This window comes from Scylla paramamosain, chromosome 6 (assembly GCF_035594125.1).
Source record: "Scylla paramamosain isolate STU-SP2022 chromosome 6, ASM3559412v1, whole genome shotgun sequence".
In the NCBI taxonomy this organism is placed as follows: Eukaryota; Metazoa; Arthropoda; class Malacostraca; order Decapoda; family Portunidae; genus Scylla; species Scylla paramamosain.
In genome coordinates, this window is record NC_087156.1 from 32,364,863 (window position 1) to 32,378,989 (window position 14,127).

The following is a 14,127-nucleotide window of genomic DNA, read 5'->3' on the forward strand; positions in this document are numbered from 1 at the left end:
TAAATAAATGTACATAGAAGAAACATTGAATGTTATCCCCATAAAAGAAATTGTTTTAGCACTCCAAATAAGATAAAATTACTTCATTTCATAAAATGAGGCAAAGATTAAGCACAGAAAGATTGTGTTCATAAAGTGAAAGAAAATTAAGGTAAAATAATATCTAACTGAAGCATTAATAAGCTAGACTCATTGAAAGTACTATGCAACCAGCTTACACACAGCAGACCTGATCAATTACTTTCCGATGTAATTTCTTAGTACATGTCCCTCACAACTACCTAGTGATCATAACACTTCTTACAGTTGATGAGATTCAAGTACAAGAAGTTTCCATCTTAACTTCTTGTGTTCAGAAAATATTTTAATCCCCCTTTCTCACACACACACAAAATAAATAAATAAATAAAATTTGAAAAATAAAAAACCTAATATCATCTCTGAAGTTCATCCCTTTCCTGTCATTTGTGAGCTCCATTGTCATATAGCATTAAAGGAAGTAAAATACTCCTTTTTAACTGTGACAGAAGAATGTATTGTACTCTTTTTTTTTTTTTTTTCCAAGTAAAACTAGCCTTTTCTTTTAATTTTAACTATGTTCTCAAATTAAATTTTTTTCATAAATTAGGTATGAAAAAAAAAATTGTTTGTACTGCAGACAAGCTATATACTGGTTTTGAATTTGACATTCATGGGTTTGTTGTAATTTTAATCCCAGCATAACAGGAAACTTCCTTGTCCCTAGAGGCCAAGTGGTAGCTGGTACAGCAATCAGAATACTGTCATGGCCAGTTTTAGATAAATGTTACTGGCACCAATGTAAGATTTATGAAAACTACATGAATGTTTTTTTTATACTTTTATCATGCCAGTTCTTTGCTATATGTTTATCTATAAGAGTATGACTCCATATTATTTGGCATTGATTATGGCACTATTTAGATGTCCCACACCTGGGAATTATTGTAAGCACAAGAGATACACGAGTTTTAAACATAATCTTCTTCGACATTTGTTCCTTGGAACTCCCTCAATTGATGGATATGACAATAGAGGCTCCATTTATTCCTCTTTATACATTTTAAGCTTGCAATCTCCTGTTTTGTAAATGGTCTTTTATAAGATCCAACTAATAACTGTGCCTTATCTTTATTTCCAGCTGTTTCTATAGTTTGCTCCCAACAACTGAGCCAACCTTTGATCCATTTATACATATTAGTATCTATTTCATGAGCTTTAATCACTCTTCATTCACACCTCTATGTATGTATATCATAAGATTCCCTCGTCTGCTTGATCATCTAAACCTCTTTCAGTACCAGTTCTCCTTAGCAGTTTTCCATCTCTTTCTGTTCTCACATTTTTTTGAATACCTCATCCTATTACATGTAATACTGTGTACCAAAATGAAAATATTTTGACTAATTATTCACTGTGATTCAGGCTGCAGCATGGTGTGCTGAGACAACAGATCTTCGTTCCAAAGTCATGACTTCTGGACATGATCTGGCTGTGCAGTACAGAGAGCTCCTTCAAATGGTGATGCAACTTTTGATGAAGGCAACTCCTGAGGCTCGTAATGCACTTACTGTTGTCTCCCGCAAGATTGCCCATTGTATTACAGACCTGGTGGCCACAACAGAGCCACTGAAGGGTAAGAAAATCACCTTACACTTTGTGCTTTTTGGATGGCTTGGAAATTTTATTGGTTGATTCAGCTTGGCATTTATTGTTGCCTTTAATGAAGATCACATAATTACTCTTGTGATATAGGAAATTAATTAAATATAGGCAGCAATAATAAGATAATGCCTGCTTGCCTGTTTAGGGGAAAGACTACAGTTTGGTTAAATGGTGTTGGGACTTTACATATGTGCCATTTGCTGAGATGACATGCTAAGAATTTGAGCCAACTGCCACAAGCATGAACCATGGCAGTGGTTTGATTGCATGGATTTTATTTAATAATAAATAAAAGTTTGCATCTGTATCAAGGGTTTAAATAGTAATTATTTCAGTTTAAGAGACAACCTGTTCCTGACAGAAGCTTTTGATATTCAAAGGAAAAGGTATTAAGCTGTGGACAGCAGGAAGAAAAAAGGATATATCTTCAAGCTCTTGTCATGCTTCTTTATTTTCAACTATCTTTATACAAAATTTTTTGGCATTACCTTTATTCCTTTTTACACAATATTAAAGTATATTTGGCTTTAAACATCAGATTTTGAAGCATGTATAGTTGGATGTATTCTTTTTCAATCTATGTTGGTATCATCCCACAAACACATCTGACTGTGTCCCATCTACAGCCCACTTCAAATGGCACGAGGCTGGTGTGAGTCCCCCCAGTGGTGAGTGAAGCACAGTTTTGGCCAATATCTTGTAGACTGGCCCTGTGCATGTAATGTGGCCATGACTCCAGCAGGTTTCTTACTGGACAATTACTTTAATCAGTGTCTTGTGACAATTCTCTATTTAGTTCTCATTCATAAAAATATTCAGTCACTGTTCTTGACTCATGAGTAAGAAAGTCATTGTCAGAAGACATTGGTGTACAGTAAGCTTTGCAACTGTCAAGATCTTTGGAATGATATCTTAGGTGAACTCCTTTGGCTTGGACCTATGTATGACAATTTCTCTCCAATTATTGCTTGGAATAATAATTTATTTCTGTGTTTGACATCATTTTCAGCACTTTCTTCAAACTATGGAAGCACCTCCTACCAGCAGTGTATAAAGTTTTATCTCTTTCAGCTTAGTAGAGGGTTGAGAGCTCATGAATGCTTCTTCTGTTGTAGTCTTCAGGTTTACAATTGCTGTAAAACTTTCCTTTCATGAAATCTTTTAACATTTCTCTTGGTCATGATAAATGTGAATGTTTATGCATTGAAGTTGTCATAATGTATCTTGAAAGCAGGGTAATTATTTTAATACACCAAAGCTTAGCTGTTACTCATATCCTTTTACTAGAGAGAGTAGGGAATATTCTTGGGCATTTGTTTTCTAATTATCTCACCTGTTTCATTTTACATTTCTAAAATGTCTTCCATATCATCCTTTAAATAATTCATTTTTAAGAATCCTTTACATACATTTCTAAAATCTGGAGATCAAAATGTAAAGGTGGAGTCCATCACATGTAACACAAAACTTAGATTGGCTTTTTTCTCAGCCAGGAACCTTAAACCAACCAATATCTACTAGTGGAATAGGACACACCTGTCCCATTCTACCAGTAGGGACTGCTTAGCCAGCAGGAGGTTAACCTGCAAGTGTTTGGCTCAAGCCTTACACTCTAACCATCAGTACTCACTGATTTTTACTGCACACATTTACTTCATTCTTATACATCTATACAAATTAATGTAATTTTTACGAAAAAAAAATAAATAAATTGCTTTTTTCTTGGTGAGTTATTTTGAGCTAAGAATTGTTTAAAACAAATTAATGAGATTTTACATTATAATTGTTATTTGCACTGTTCAGATTTTTTCTAATTCATATAGACTCAAATTACTAAAAATTGGCTTGATTTAAACTCACATACATGAAGGTGAGAATGCTCAATGATACTTATTTAATTTCTTATATTTTTAGATTAATGCCATTTTAGTTGTGTATTAACTACTTCATTTTTTTTTTTTTTATTTATTTATTTTTTAGCCTACTTGCAACCTGTAATAAGAAGGCTAAAACCATATCTGAGTATCATTACATGTAATCTCAGAAAAATCATATGTTCGAAAGATGAAGAGAATAACTAGATTTTCAGGTAAAAAAAAATAAATAAATAAAAATTTATATATATATATATATATATATATATATATATATATATATATATATATATATATATATATATATATATATATATATATATATATATTCTGGATGCAGTCTGAAAGTGAGCAATGAAGTTAATCTTTCAATGCTAACATTAAATATATACAGAAGATTTGAAGAGAAGAGTGGTTAAGTTCCAGTCAGCATGGTTACATAATGAATTTTTACACCAGTTGCAATAAATATATCTATTTTCAGCACTTTATTACTTGATTTAGTCATCACATGGACAAGATGTATAAGCAATGAAATGTGAGTAGGAGGGCACCTGTGAAATCGATGAACATTGTGGATAAGGATGTAAGGGAGAGGGATGACAGGTAATGCTTTGATTGTGCAGTGAGGGAATGCTGGAACAGAGAAAGTTGGAGGCTTATGTTGCTCACCTTAAAGAGAATCTCTGTAGTGGTCCAGGACACCACAGATATCAGAAATGCAGGGGAGTTATCTCTTTATTATTCTCTTATGACTGATACATTACTGAACTCCATTATTTTTATTTGCATAGTGATTATTCCATTCCACTTTCTCATATAATTACAGTGAATGACAGGTAGAGAGACAATTTGGGATCATCCTGTTTCATTGTATAGCTTCTGTTCACCCTGCAGAGAATAGTTATACACCAGTCATGGACTTAAGAAGTTGCTGTCCATCAGGAGTATCATTTGTGTGTGTGTGTGTGTGTGTGTGTGTGCTTGTAATAATTTTAGCAAGTTACAGACCTATGCTCAAGTCGATGTTGAGCATGATTGTTTTATTTCTGAAAGCCTAAATTGTAAATATATTATGTGTAGTAATCCATTTCCTACTACTTGCTTTCTCTGAGAATTCCTTTATATTATACATTATATATAATTTCTTATGCATGTAATGATATATATATATATATATATATATATATATATATATATATATATATATATATATATATATACACACAGACACTTAAATCCTAGAAAAATAACTAATAGCAACAGCTTTTACATAGATATTTGGCTTATGCTTCACTAGAATAAGATATTAATGTTTTAACATGTACTTTGTATTCAGAAATGGTTGGTGCTTGAGGATCCACTCAGAGCAAAATGTGACCAACAATGAAGAAATTAATAGTTATTCTAAAGCCACATCATCAAGTTAAGAGGTCACTTGTAAATTTTGTGCCTTGCATCATAGAAATGTTAAGAGATTAAAACATGCAAATTTTGGTAGGCGATGAATAATCATAAAGGAACACTTTCTCAGCAGCTATGAAGAAATGCCACACTTTGATAAAAAAAAAATGTGAGGGGCTCATATAGTGTCACATAATTATGTTCCACTGCCCAGTTGCAATTTCCCTATGTTACTAAGGCTTATTTGGAGTGAAAGCAAATGTGGGAGAAGCACTGTATATTTTGATGCTCTTCTCTTGTAGACAAGAAGGTAGTAATAGAATGCATTATCATGTTAGGGAAGAAGGTCAGCATATATTTGACAAAGAAATTGAGCATCTAAAACCAAGGAAACATTTTGTTAGAAGTGAAATACAAAAAAAAGAATATAGCTAGTTGAGCATGCTTTCCAACTGGGATGACTAAAATGCCAAGTAACCTGAATTGATTCAGATATATAATAGGAAGATAGCCATGCACATCAAACATTTGGAAATTTTTTTTTTTTTTTTTTTTTTTTTTTTTTTAATAAGATTAGTATATGAAAAACGATGTGAAAATATTTTTGGTTCCTTTGGCAGATATCACATTTTCTAATTCATCCTGATGCTGTATCTGTTTATTGAATTATCTTCTAGCAGATGAAAGAAGTTTCTTTTCAGTTATAAGAGTTTTTCTAAAAGTATAAGTAAAGAAAATATTTGTTACTATCTGTTGTAGTGGTAGAACACCTTGAATAAAAATGGGTGTCATCATATAGTAATTTCTAAGCAAATGGAATCCTTACCATTAAAAAAATTTAATTTTTGCCTAATAATTTTTGAGAAGCATAGCTAACTGTAGGATTGAAATACTAGAAATAAGAATAAGCTCCTATGTCAGTGAAATGTGTTTGGCTATTGGCATACTTTCAATGGCATTAATAATCTCAGGGCATGACTGGGAAGATCCAGACGACCCAACTGTGGTAGCTGAGAATGAGTTGATGGGAGCAGCCAATTCCATTGATGCTGCAGCTCGCAAGTTGATGGCTCTTCGGCCTCGCCGTATGGAACAAAAGGTAATATTTTCTTCTATTTATACACATATATACACACCACATAACTTTTATGAATGTAATGCCATATTTTATATTGATGGTTTCCAGATTGCTGAGATATATCTTATAAAATGTATAATTTTCACTAACTTCTTATCCACACTCAGTGGAGAAGGTAAGTTATTTGGAACTCTAGGCAGTGATTGATTACTAATCAAGAACATGCAGCATGAATTAAGGTTACTGTTTCTGTTATCAAATAAATTTCTACAAGAGGTTCATATTGAAAAGACATTTGTGAGACAAATCAAAGATACACCAGAACTCTACATAGCATAGTTCTGTCACCCTCACAGCTACATAACCAGCTTACCCATAGGTGATTATGCCACAGCATGGAGAGAGTCATGTATGAGTCTAGAATAATTTTTGTGTATACAATATACAAAGTTTTGAATGTTTTAAGTGTAAATACAAAAATCGGATCCCCTCCTGCACATGAAATGTGAGATAATTACTATACAAAAAGTTTCTTAAATATTTTATTATAAATAACAAGGAGCAATGTATGCATTAATTCCTTATGAAATTTGTGTTGTTGATACTAACAGCTTTTAGATAGAGGTAAAAAAATCCAGAAAATCTGAACAAGCTTTAAAAGAAAGCATTAGCATTAGGTGCCATTACACTTTTTATTATATTTGAATAGTATAAATCATATAATATCAGTGAGACAGTTCTGCATTATAAACATTGGTAATTTGTAACTAGTTGTGGTTAATCAGTATTATTTAATGAAACTTAAAGTGAGAATTATATAAGATTGTCATTAAACATGCTTTCCCAATTTTTTATGGGTTCATTGAGGGAGACCACTTAGTCTTCCTCATTGAACCCATAAAATTCTGTCACTGGGAAAAAAAACACGGACTCATAGACTGCATTTGAAAAGTGGAAGGATCTAAGTTAGGGAGATATATGAAAGGCTAATATATATATATATATATATATATATATATATATCTCAAGATGCAATTACGTCAAACTTACTAATTATTCCAAGATAAACTGTTCAGTTGTGACTTGTGTATTTAGTAGTTTGAGCTAGGAGAGGATCTGTGTTTCCTTTTCATTTTACATATAATACTACACAGTACTTTGTTAGACCGCACAGTAAACAAAATGGCTAATACTACTGAATTAATTGGTCTAATTCTGATACAGTGTCTGCAGAAAGTATTGTAAAGGTTAATAAAAGATAACTCTTTCTTCCTGGCATTTATTTAATATTTTGTCATATTGCCGTTGATTTTGATGACCAATTTGAGACACTTAGGCATTTTCAGTCTTCCATGCCAAAATTCTGGCCTTTTCTTCATTGCTGAGGTTACCCAGAGCCATGCAGATACCATAGCAGAAAAATGGGAAGGCTGGGAAGGGAAAGAGGGAAAATAGGGTGTCATGGAATGGAAACAAGTGTCAAAAAACCTCTCTCTCTCTCTGTCAGCTTACTAAGCACATAGATGGGAATTGTCAGTCCCCAGACATACCCTCACCTTTCCTGCACTTGTGGCACCAATACCAGACCTTAGCACACCATAATTCGGGGATTTCAGATAGTAGCGCACAGTACTTTCTGCGGACACTGTGCTACTTATGAATTGTGAATTATTTTCAGTTTCATAATATATTACATTCTCATTTAGAACATTCTTGAATGTCACCATGAATCTACCAAAAAACAAGTAGATAAAAATAACTGTTTTATTATTTTTTATGCAATGTTTCAAACTCAATAACTTGCATGAGGAAAAAAAGTGTAGAAACTTCAAGAGAGTGATAAAAGGGAAGAACACACACACACACACACACACACACACCTGCTATTGTGAGTTTTGTTGTCAAAGAGGCAGTAGAAATTGTTAATATTGTATAACCAAATTGTATTTATCACTGTCTTAAAACCACTAAAGCTATTGAAGACTAGGCTGACAACCAAACCATGTTCATTGTGGCTGTAAAATCATTATAACTGTATACATCAAACAAGATGTTGTTTGAAGAGAATTCCTAGCCTCAGGATTCTTCCTTCTCATATTTTTCATTTCTTGGTTTTCTTGCCAGTTATCTTCATTATTAACAAAATTTCTTTTGTTGCTTCTGCTTTTTCTTTGTAGTACAGTGTACATTAGCCAAGATATATAAAGACATGAGGGCTTTAAAAATAAAGGAATGAAAGTTAGGATGTGCCTGTAAGGTCATAATAGAAATATGCCTCTGGTCATTTTCAAACTAGGAAACTGAATAATATATTCACCTAAGCTGGATCTTTGGCTCCTGGCTGAGTAAGAAAGGATATTGGTAATTGGCTGCACCTTCCCTCAATGACTGTCAGGACCAGACTACTTGTCGCATGGGCCAGTTATGTCCATTTTTGTATTATGTGCCTTGGTTCATTTGGTATGCAAGATTAGCAGTTTTGATTGATATCACAAGACTCAGCAGTAATTACAGAACACAGAATTGTTTAATAAAACTTGATTAAATAAAAGAAATTTTGATGAGTGCAGCCAGAAACTTGCTTCATAGTTTTTACAACACTTTTTACATATGGTTGTTACATTCAGCAGCTCATAAGGGCATTCTGAATTAAATTACTTTATCATTTAGAGAAAAATGGTTTCTGACCACAATGGTATAGTCACATTGTAGATAAAGCATTAAATAAGTAAAACATAATTATTTATAAGCAGATTTCATATTATCCTTGAGTCATTTTCATAAGTAAAAATTTTCAAATTTAAGATGGAAGCTTTACTGGTGGTTGCATGAAAACTGTCTTCTAAACTGTTTTAAAATATATCAGCTAATTCAAAGGGTTAATCAAGCTTGAATTTATCTTGTGAAACTTGGTCTGAACAAGTGACTTTTGTTGTGGTGGTATGGAAACTGTCTACTAAGCTCTTTCAAATATATCAGCTAATTCAAAGAATTAAGCTTAAATCTATTTTATGAAAGCAAATTTAATACATTGAAACATTAAGCCAAACAAGCTTTTGCATGCATATCACATCTAGGGAAAGAAATGTCCAGATTTTTTAATTATGGCTAAAATGTTGGGGACCAATCAAGATTTTGCCATATTATACATGACAATGGTCTACCACAGGGATTCTCAACATTTTGCAAGCTGGGCCCCCAAAAGCTGGCTCAATGCAGTTGTGACCCCACCTTCTCCTTGCACCACCCACTCAACTCCCTCCCCAACTATGCCACCATAGATAGATAGATAGATAGATAGATAGAGAGCTCTTGTCTAGGCTATTATTGTATCAGTCTACACTATTATTATTGTTATTATTTTTTCCCCTCATGTCCTGTGCACGTGCTGCACCTCCCCCTCGGGAGAGTGTCCACGCCCCCCAGGGGGAGCACATCTCCCCCAGTTGAGAACCACTGGTCCAGCAAATCTAAACTGGCATGTGTGACATAATCTTCCCAGTGCATTGTTGTCACCTTTCCATCTGTCAGACTGACCTCTGTTCCACTTGCCTGTGCCATTTCTTGAGATGAAAATTTGGTCAAATAATTTTCTTCATTATGCTTGCTTGCATATTCATTCACACACTCCTGTTGCTGCTGCTGTCCAAGATCTGACCTTTGAAATATTACTAAGAACTTCATTCTTCTTTCTTTGAAAATACTGATTTACTTTATAAATAGTATCATTTGCTTGACTATGTAGATGTGTGGAGTGGCTTGAAGAGGTCTCCACTGTAGTAGATATGAGTACTGCAGACATGATTGTCTGACCTCATATGGTGCAAGTGTGGGTGGGGTCTTGGGGTGACAGCTGCATCTCACCTGACCTGGCTGTCTCTGGCAACACTGCACAAGCAGGGTGTCATATGTTATACCAGGTTCTTTTTATTTTACCAACAAGAATAGACTATTCATAAAAATGGATAGCATTATGATTAGATATAAGAATACAGAGTATTTTGACATAATTTACAGATAAATAAAAAGAACAGGATGCTGGGGAAGGGGATGGTTTGGCAGAGGCAGCCACAGTGCACCTGGAGGATTATACCTCGCATGCACCAGATTTGCCAGACCATACCCAACATCCAACAGGGTTGCAAATATCACCAAGCAAATGGGAATATTAGAATGCTTCCCTTTCTATTCAAGTTCATTTGTATCAGTAAAGACTTCATTTTAATCAATAAAGGATAAAATTAAGATAAAGAAATATATCACACACAGGACATTATGAATTCTTCATATAAATTCAGGCACTTGTAGTATGTAGTACGCACATTGGTGTACATGTATTTTGTCTTTTCTTGCCTACACAAATATGCCAGAGACAGTAAATCTCTGAATTACATCATTTGTATGCAGAGAGATGAGTATGATATGTAGGAATAAGGAGAATTAAGACATTTTTTTTTCATTTGAGTGAATGACTTAATACATTTAACCCTTATTTTACACAACTTTAATAATTGATTGTTTCCATGCTTGACATTTTATTTAAGAATAAATTAACATGCATGTCCACAAGCCAAGCCAGGAAAACTTGACTACTAATTTTGCCTCATGATAAGTATTACACTTCTTGTGTTGTAGTATAGTTTTTTTTAATTATAGTGTCCCATTTTTAATGTTTAATATCTACCATTAACTCCATGGATGTAGCACTATGTTTTAATTATAGAAACTTTCGATTATTCAGTGTTCATCATTTGCTCAAAGCAGTGGATATTGTGTCCTTGTTACTGAATATTTGCAGTACATTATTATAAGAAACCTATGCATAAAATATGGCCATATTAATATCATACCTCGTCCAATTTCTTGTGTCTGAGAAGTATAGAGAAGAACATCAACATTCATCACTTGCTGAAATGGAATAAGTATTTTATCACAACGAGATTGTCATTGCTGCTGTGAGATATGTTTGATATTCTTGGTTGTTGATTGGCTTCGACTAAGAATCAAACATATTATCATAGCACAATGTTACCACAACATTGGAAGACTGTCACATTGTACATATGAAGACATTTATGAAGACACTTGGAGAAGATTTAAAACCAGAAGTGTTTGCTGTAGTTAATAATAAATATTGTCCAGATGTTGTATTGCATTATAATTACTATAGAATTTACTTCCCTCAGAGTGGTATTTTGAAACACTACTTGCTAAATAAGATTAGGAGTTTTATTAATCATTGCTGGCATGCATCAAGTTTTATGAAGGTTTCACATTTCTTTAATATATTTTTAACATTTTGGTAATCAACAAGTATACACCTGCCATAATCCTTCTTGCATCCACAATTTTTGTTGTTTTGTATTGATTACCTTGTGTCCCTCTGTCATTGAAAGTCAGATGTGATATAAAGAGTGACATTGAATTGTAAGCATTTCTCCGGCTTTATGAAATCTAGTTTTCTTAAATATAAGGTATAGGTCTTCAGGTTTGTTCTATTAATTATTATACTGTGGTAGTTGATTGATGATACAAGTTATTTAAGTTATGTTACTGTTGTATAATCTATATTAATTTAATGCAGCACTTAATTGTTGTGTGGGTAAATGAGCATTTTGTGAACAGTGCAGTTCTAAAATCAACAGATTCTGTGTAAAATAGGTATGAAAACCTCTATGCTTGCTGATAAATGTGAAATATTAAAGAAGAGTCATGCAATACCCTTGATGATCATCTGTATCTCCAGAGTCTTTTAGCTCCTGGTATGGAAAACTGCTATCATTATACCACAATTGCCTTTTGTGTTAATGCAGAGTAATCATGATTATTCTGCTTTTACTTTTCAGATTTCAGAATATCATGGCTGTGTAATCATGATTATTCTGCTTTACTTTTCAGATTTCAGAATATCATGGCTGTGATCAGACACTGTATGTTGCAAATGAAACCCTTGGCATGATAACATTCTGGTTTCTTGTTTGCTGGATAGTGCAAGTCCATCCCATAAATTGAAATTATAGAAGATCTTTGTTATGGTAGTATTTAGGTGTTAATGTTTTGCACATTAAGGCTCAAGAATATTCAAGCAAGTTCAGCCATACTGAGGAAAGCATGAAGCAGCCACTTTACTGCTGGGTGCTTTGCTTTTATGTCCTCAGCAGTGTTATCAGAAGTTTTTTGTTGTATATTAATTTCGTAGTACAAAACATCTTTTGTGTCCCACAATAATCCTTGTTACTGGATAAGCTACAATGAAGAAACTTCAGAGAACTGACTTCAAAGAATTTTCATGGTTTCAACAGATGCATCCCCTGCAACAGTGTGGTAGGCGACAGAAAAAATAAAGGAGAAAAATATTTGCATTCTCAGATTTGAGTTAACAGTCATTTTGTGCATCATTCTTGCACTGGTGTAGGAATGACACATATGTACAGCAGTGCCTACCTCACTTTTAAAAGCTATACTCAAACACTATAGGGCAGATATCATTCATGTATAATGTTATTTTTATACACACTGTATTTAATAGATTTGTTTGTGTATTGCTGCTAAAAGGGATAGACAATAGTACAAGTTCTTACCAATGCTCATAGAAATAATCCATCCAGGAGTGTACATACATCTTGAGCAATAAAAAGTATTCCTTCTCATGTTGGTTAACTGCAGATGTTGGTTAACTACGGATATTGTTTTAAAGTCATACTTAAAGTCATAGTTTTTGTATTAGTAGTACTTTATTGCTGCAGTTTAGCAGCACTCTGGGAAGGGGAAAATTCCGTGCCATTGGATGAGCTGATCATGACATCAGATGCAGTGCTTGCCCCTGATTGGCTACTGCACCCTCTAGGGCACCTGCATCAGTAAGCAAAGGGATCTACTAAACAAAGAGTTGACATTTTTCACTCCAGAACCATATACACATTGAATTTTGCCAAATTGACTTAATCACATTGGGAATCTAGACTATGGAACTGTATGATAACTCACTTTAAAATTTAGTGTTGCCAGTCTCACTATTGCACAGGGTGTGCCAGCTGCAATACAACAATGCTCTCAGACCAGCTCACCACACTCATGTTTTTTTTCATACTCAAAAAAAATTTTTATTTTAGATTTGAACAGTCTTCCAAGTAGTGCTTTCTGTGCAGTTCCTTCTTTGATTTCTTCTACAATAAACTAAGGATATACCCTTATATTTTATTTAAGAAGAATAAACAGGTGAAGGCATATAAAAAGTTATCATCCAAGTATTTTTCTATTACCAATATATATATATATATATATATATATATATATATATATATATATATATATATATATATATATATATATATATATATATATATATATATATACTTTAAATATTTTTTACTTATTCAAATACTTTTACTACTTTTCTCAGATCTGAATTGTAATGATTTCATAATTAATTCCAGGAGGTTGATGAATCAATGAACTTTGAAGAAATTATCTTAGAAGCTTGCAAATCCATTGCTGCTGCTACTGGAGCCTTAGTGAAAGCAGCATCTACAGCACAAAGGGAGCTTGTTGACTCAGGCCGTGTGAGAAGACGTCCAACTGCAACATCTGACGATGGCCAGTGGTCTGAGGGCCTCATCTCTGCTGCTCGTCTTGTAGCAGCAGCAACACATTCACTTTGTGAAGCAGCCAATGCACTGGTTCAAGGACAAGCCAGTGAGGAAAAACTTATTTCAGCTGCAAAACAGGTTGCAGGGTCCACTGCTCAGCTGCTTGTTGCTTGTAAAGTAAAAGCTGATCCTGATTCAAATGCAACCAAGCGCCTGCAGTCAGCAGGTAATGCTGTTAAGCGTGCCACTGACAACTTGGTGCGGGCTGCACAGCAGGCCATTGACCAAGAGGATGAAGTTATTGTAATTGTACCAAGCCGAAAAGTTCCTAATCTTTCTCAAATCATTGATGCACGTGAAAATTACTACAAATTAATTAGGGATACTGAGCTTGCTCGAGAAAAATTAAGAATTCTTCAGATCAGCCAGTACAAGGATGGTCATGAATCAGGACTATCTGATACAGAAAACTCTGGATATGATTCCTCCTCAAAGTAAG

General features: G+C 33.8%; 1 protein-coding gene across 9 annotated transcripts in view; it reads left to right on the forward strand.

Annotated features, from left to right (window-relative positions):
* Positions 1-14,127, forward strand: part of LOC135101607 (talin-2-like) — a 174,725-nt gene that overhangs the window by 158,611 nt on the left and 1,987 nt on the right. For 8 of the 9 annotated variants that reach the window (XM_064005785.1, XM_064005783.1, XM_064005784.1 and 5 more), the window contains 4 exons: positions 1,444-1,654; positions 2,310-2,351; positions 5,933-6,060; positions 13,476-14,122. In XM_064005785.1, coding sequence (XP_063861855.1) covers positions 1,444-1,654; positions 2,310-2,351; positions 5,933-6,060; positions 13,476-14,122 — 1,028 coding nt within the window. The remainder of the gene's footprint in view (positions 1-1,443; positions 1,655-2,309; positions 2,352-5,932; positions 6,061-13,475; positions 14,123-14,127) is intronic. The other variant, XM_064005791.1, reaches the window with a different exon arrangement.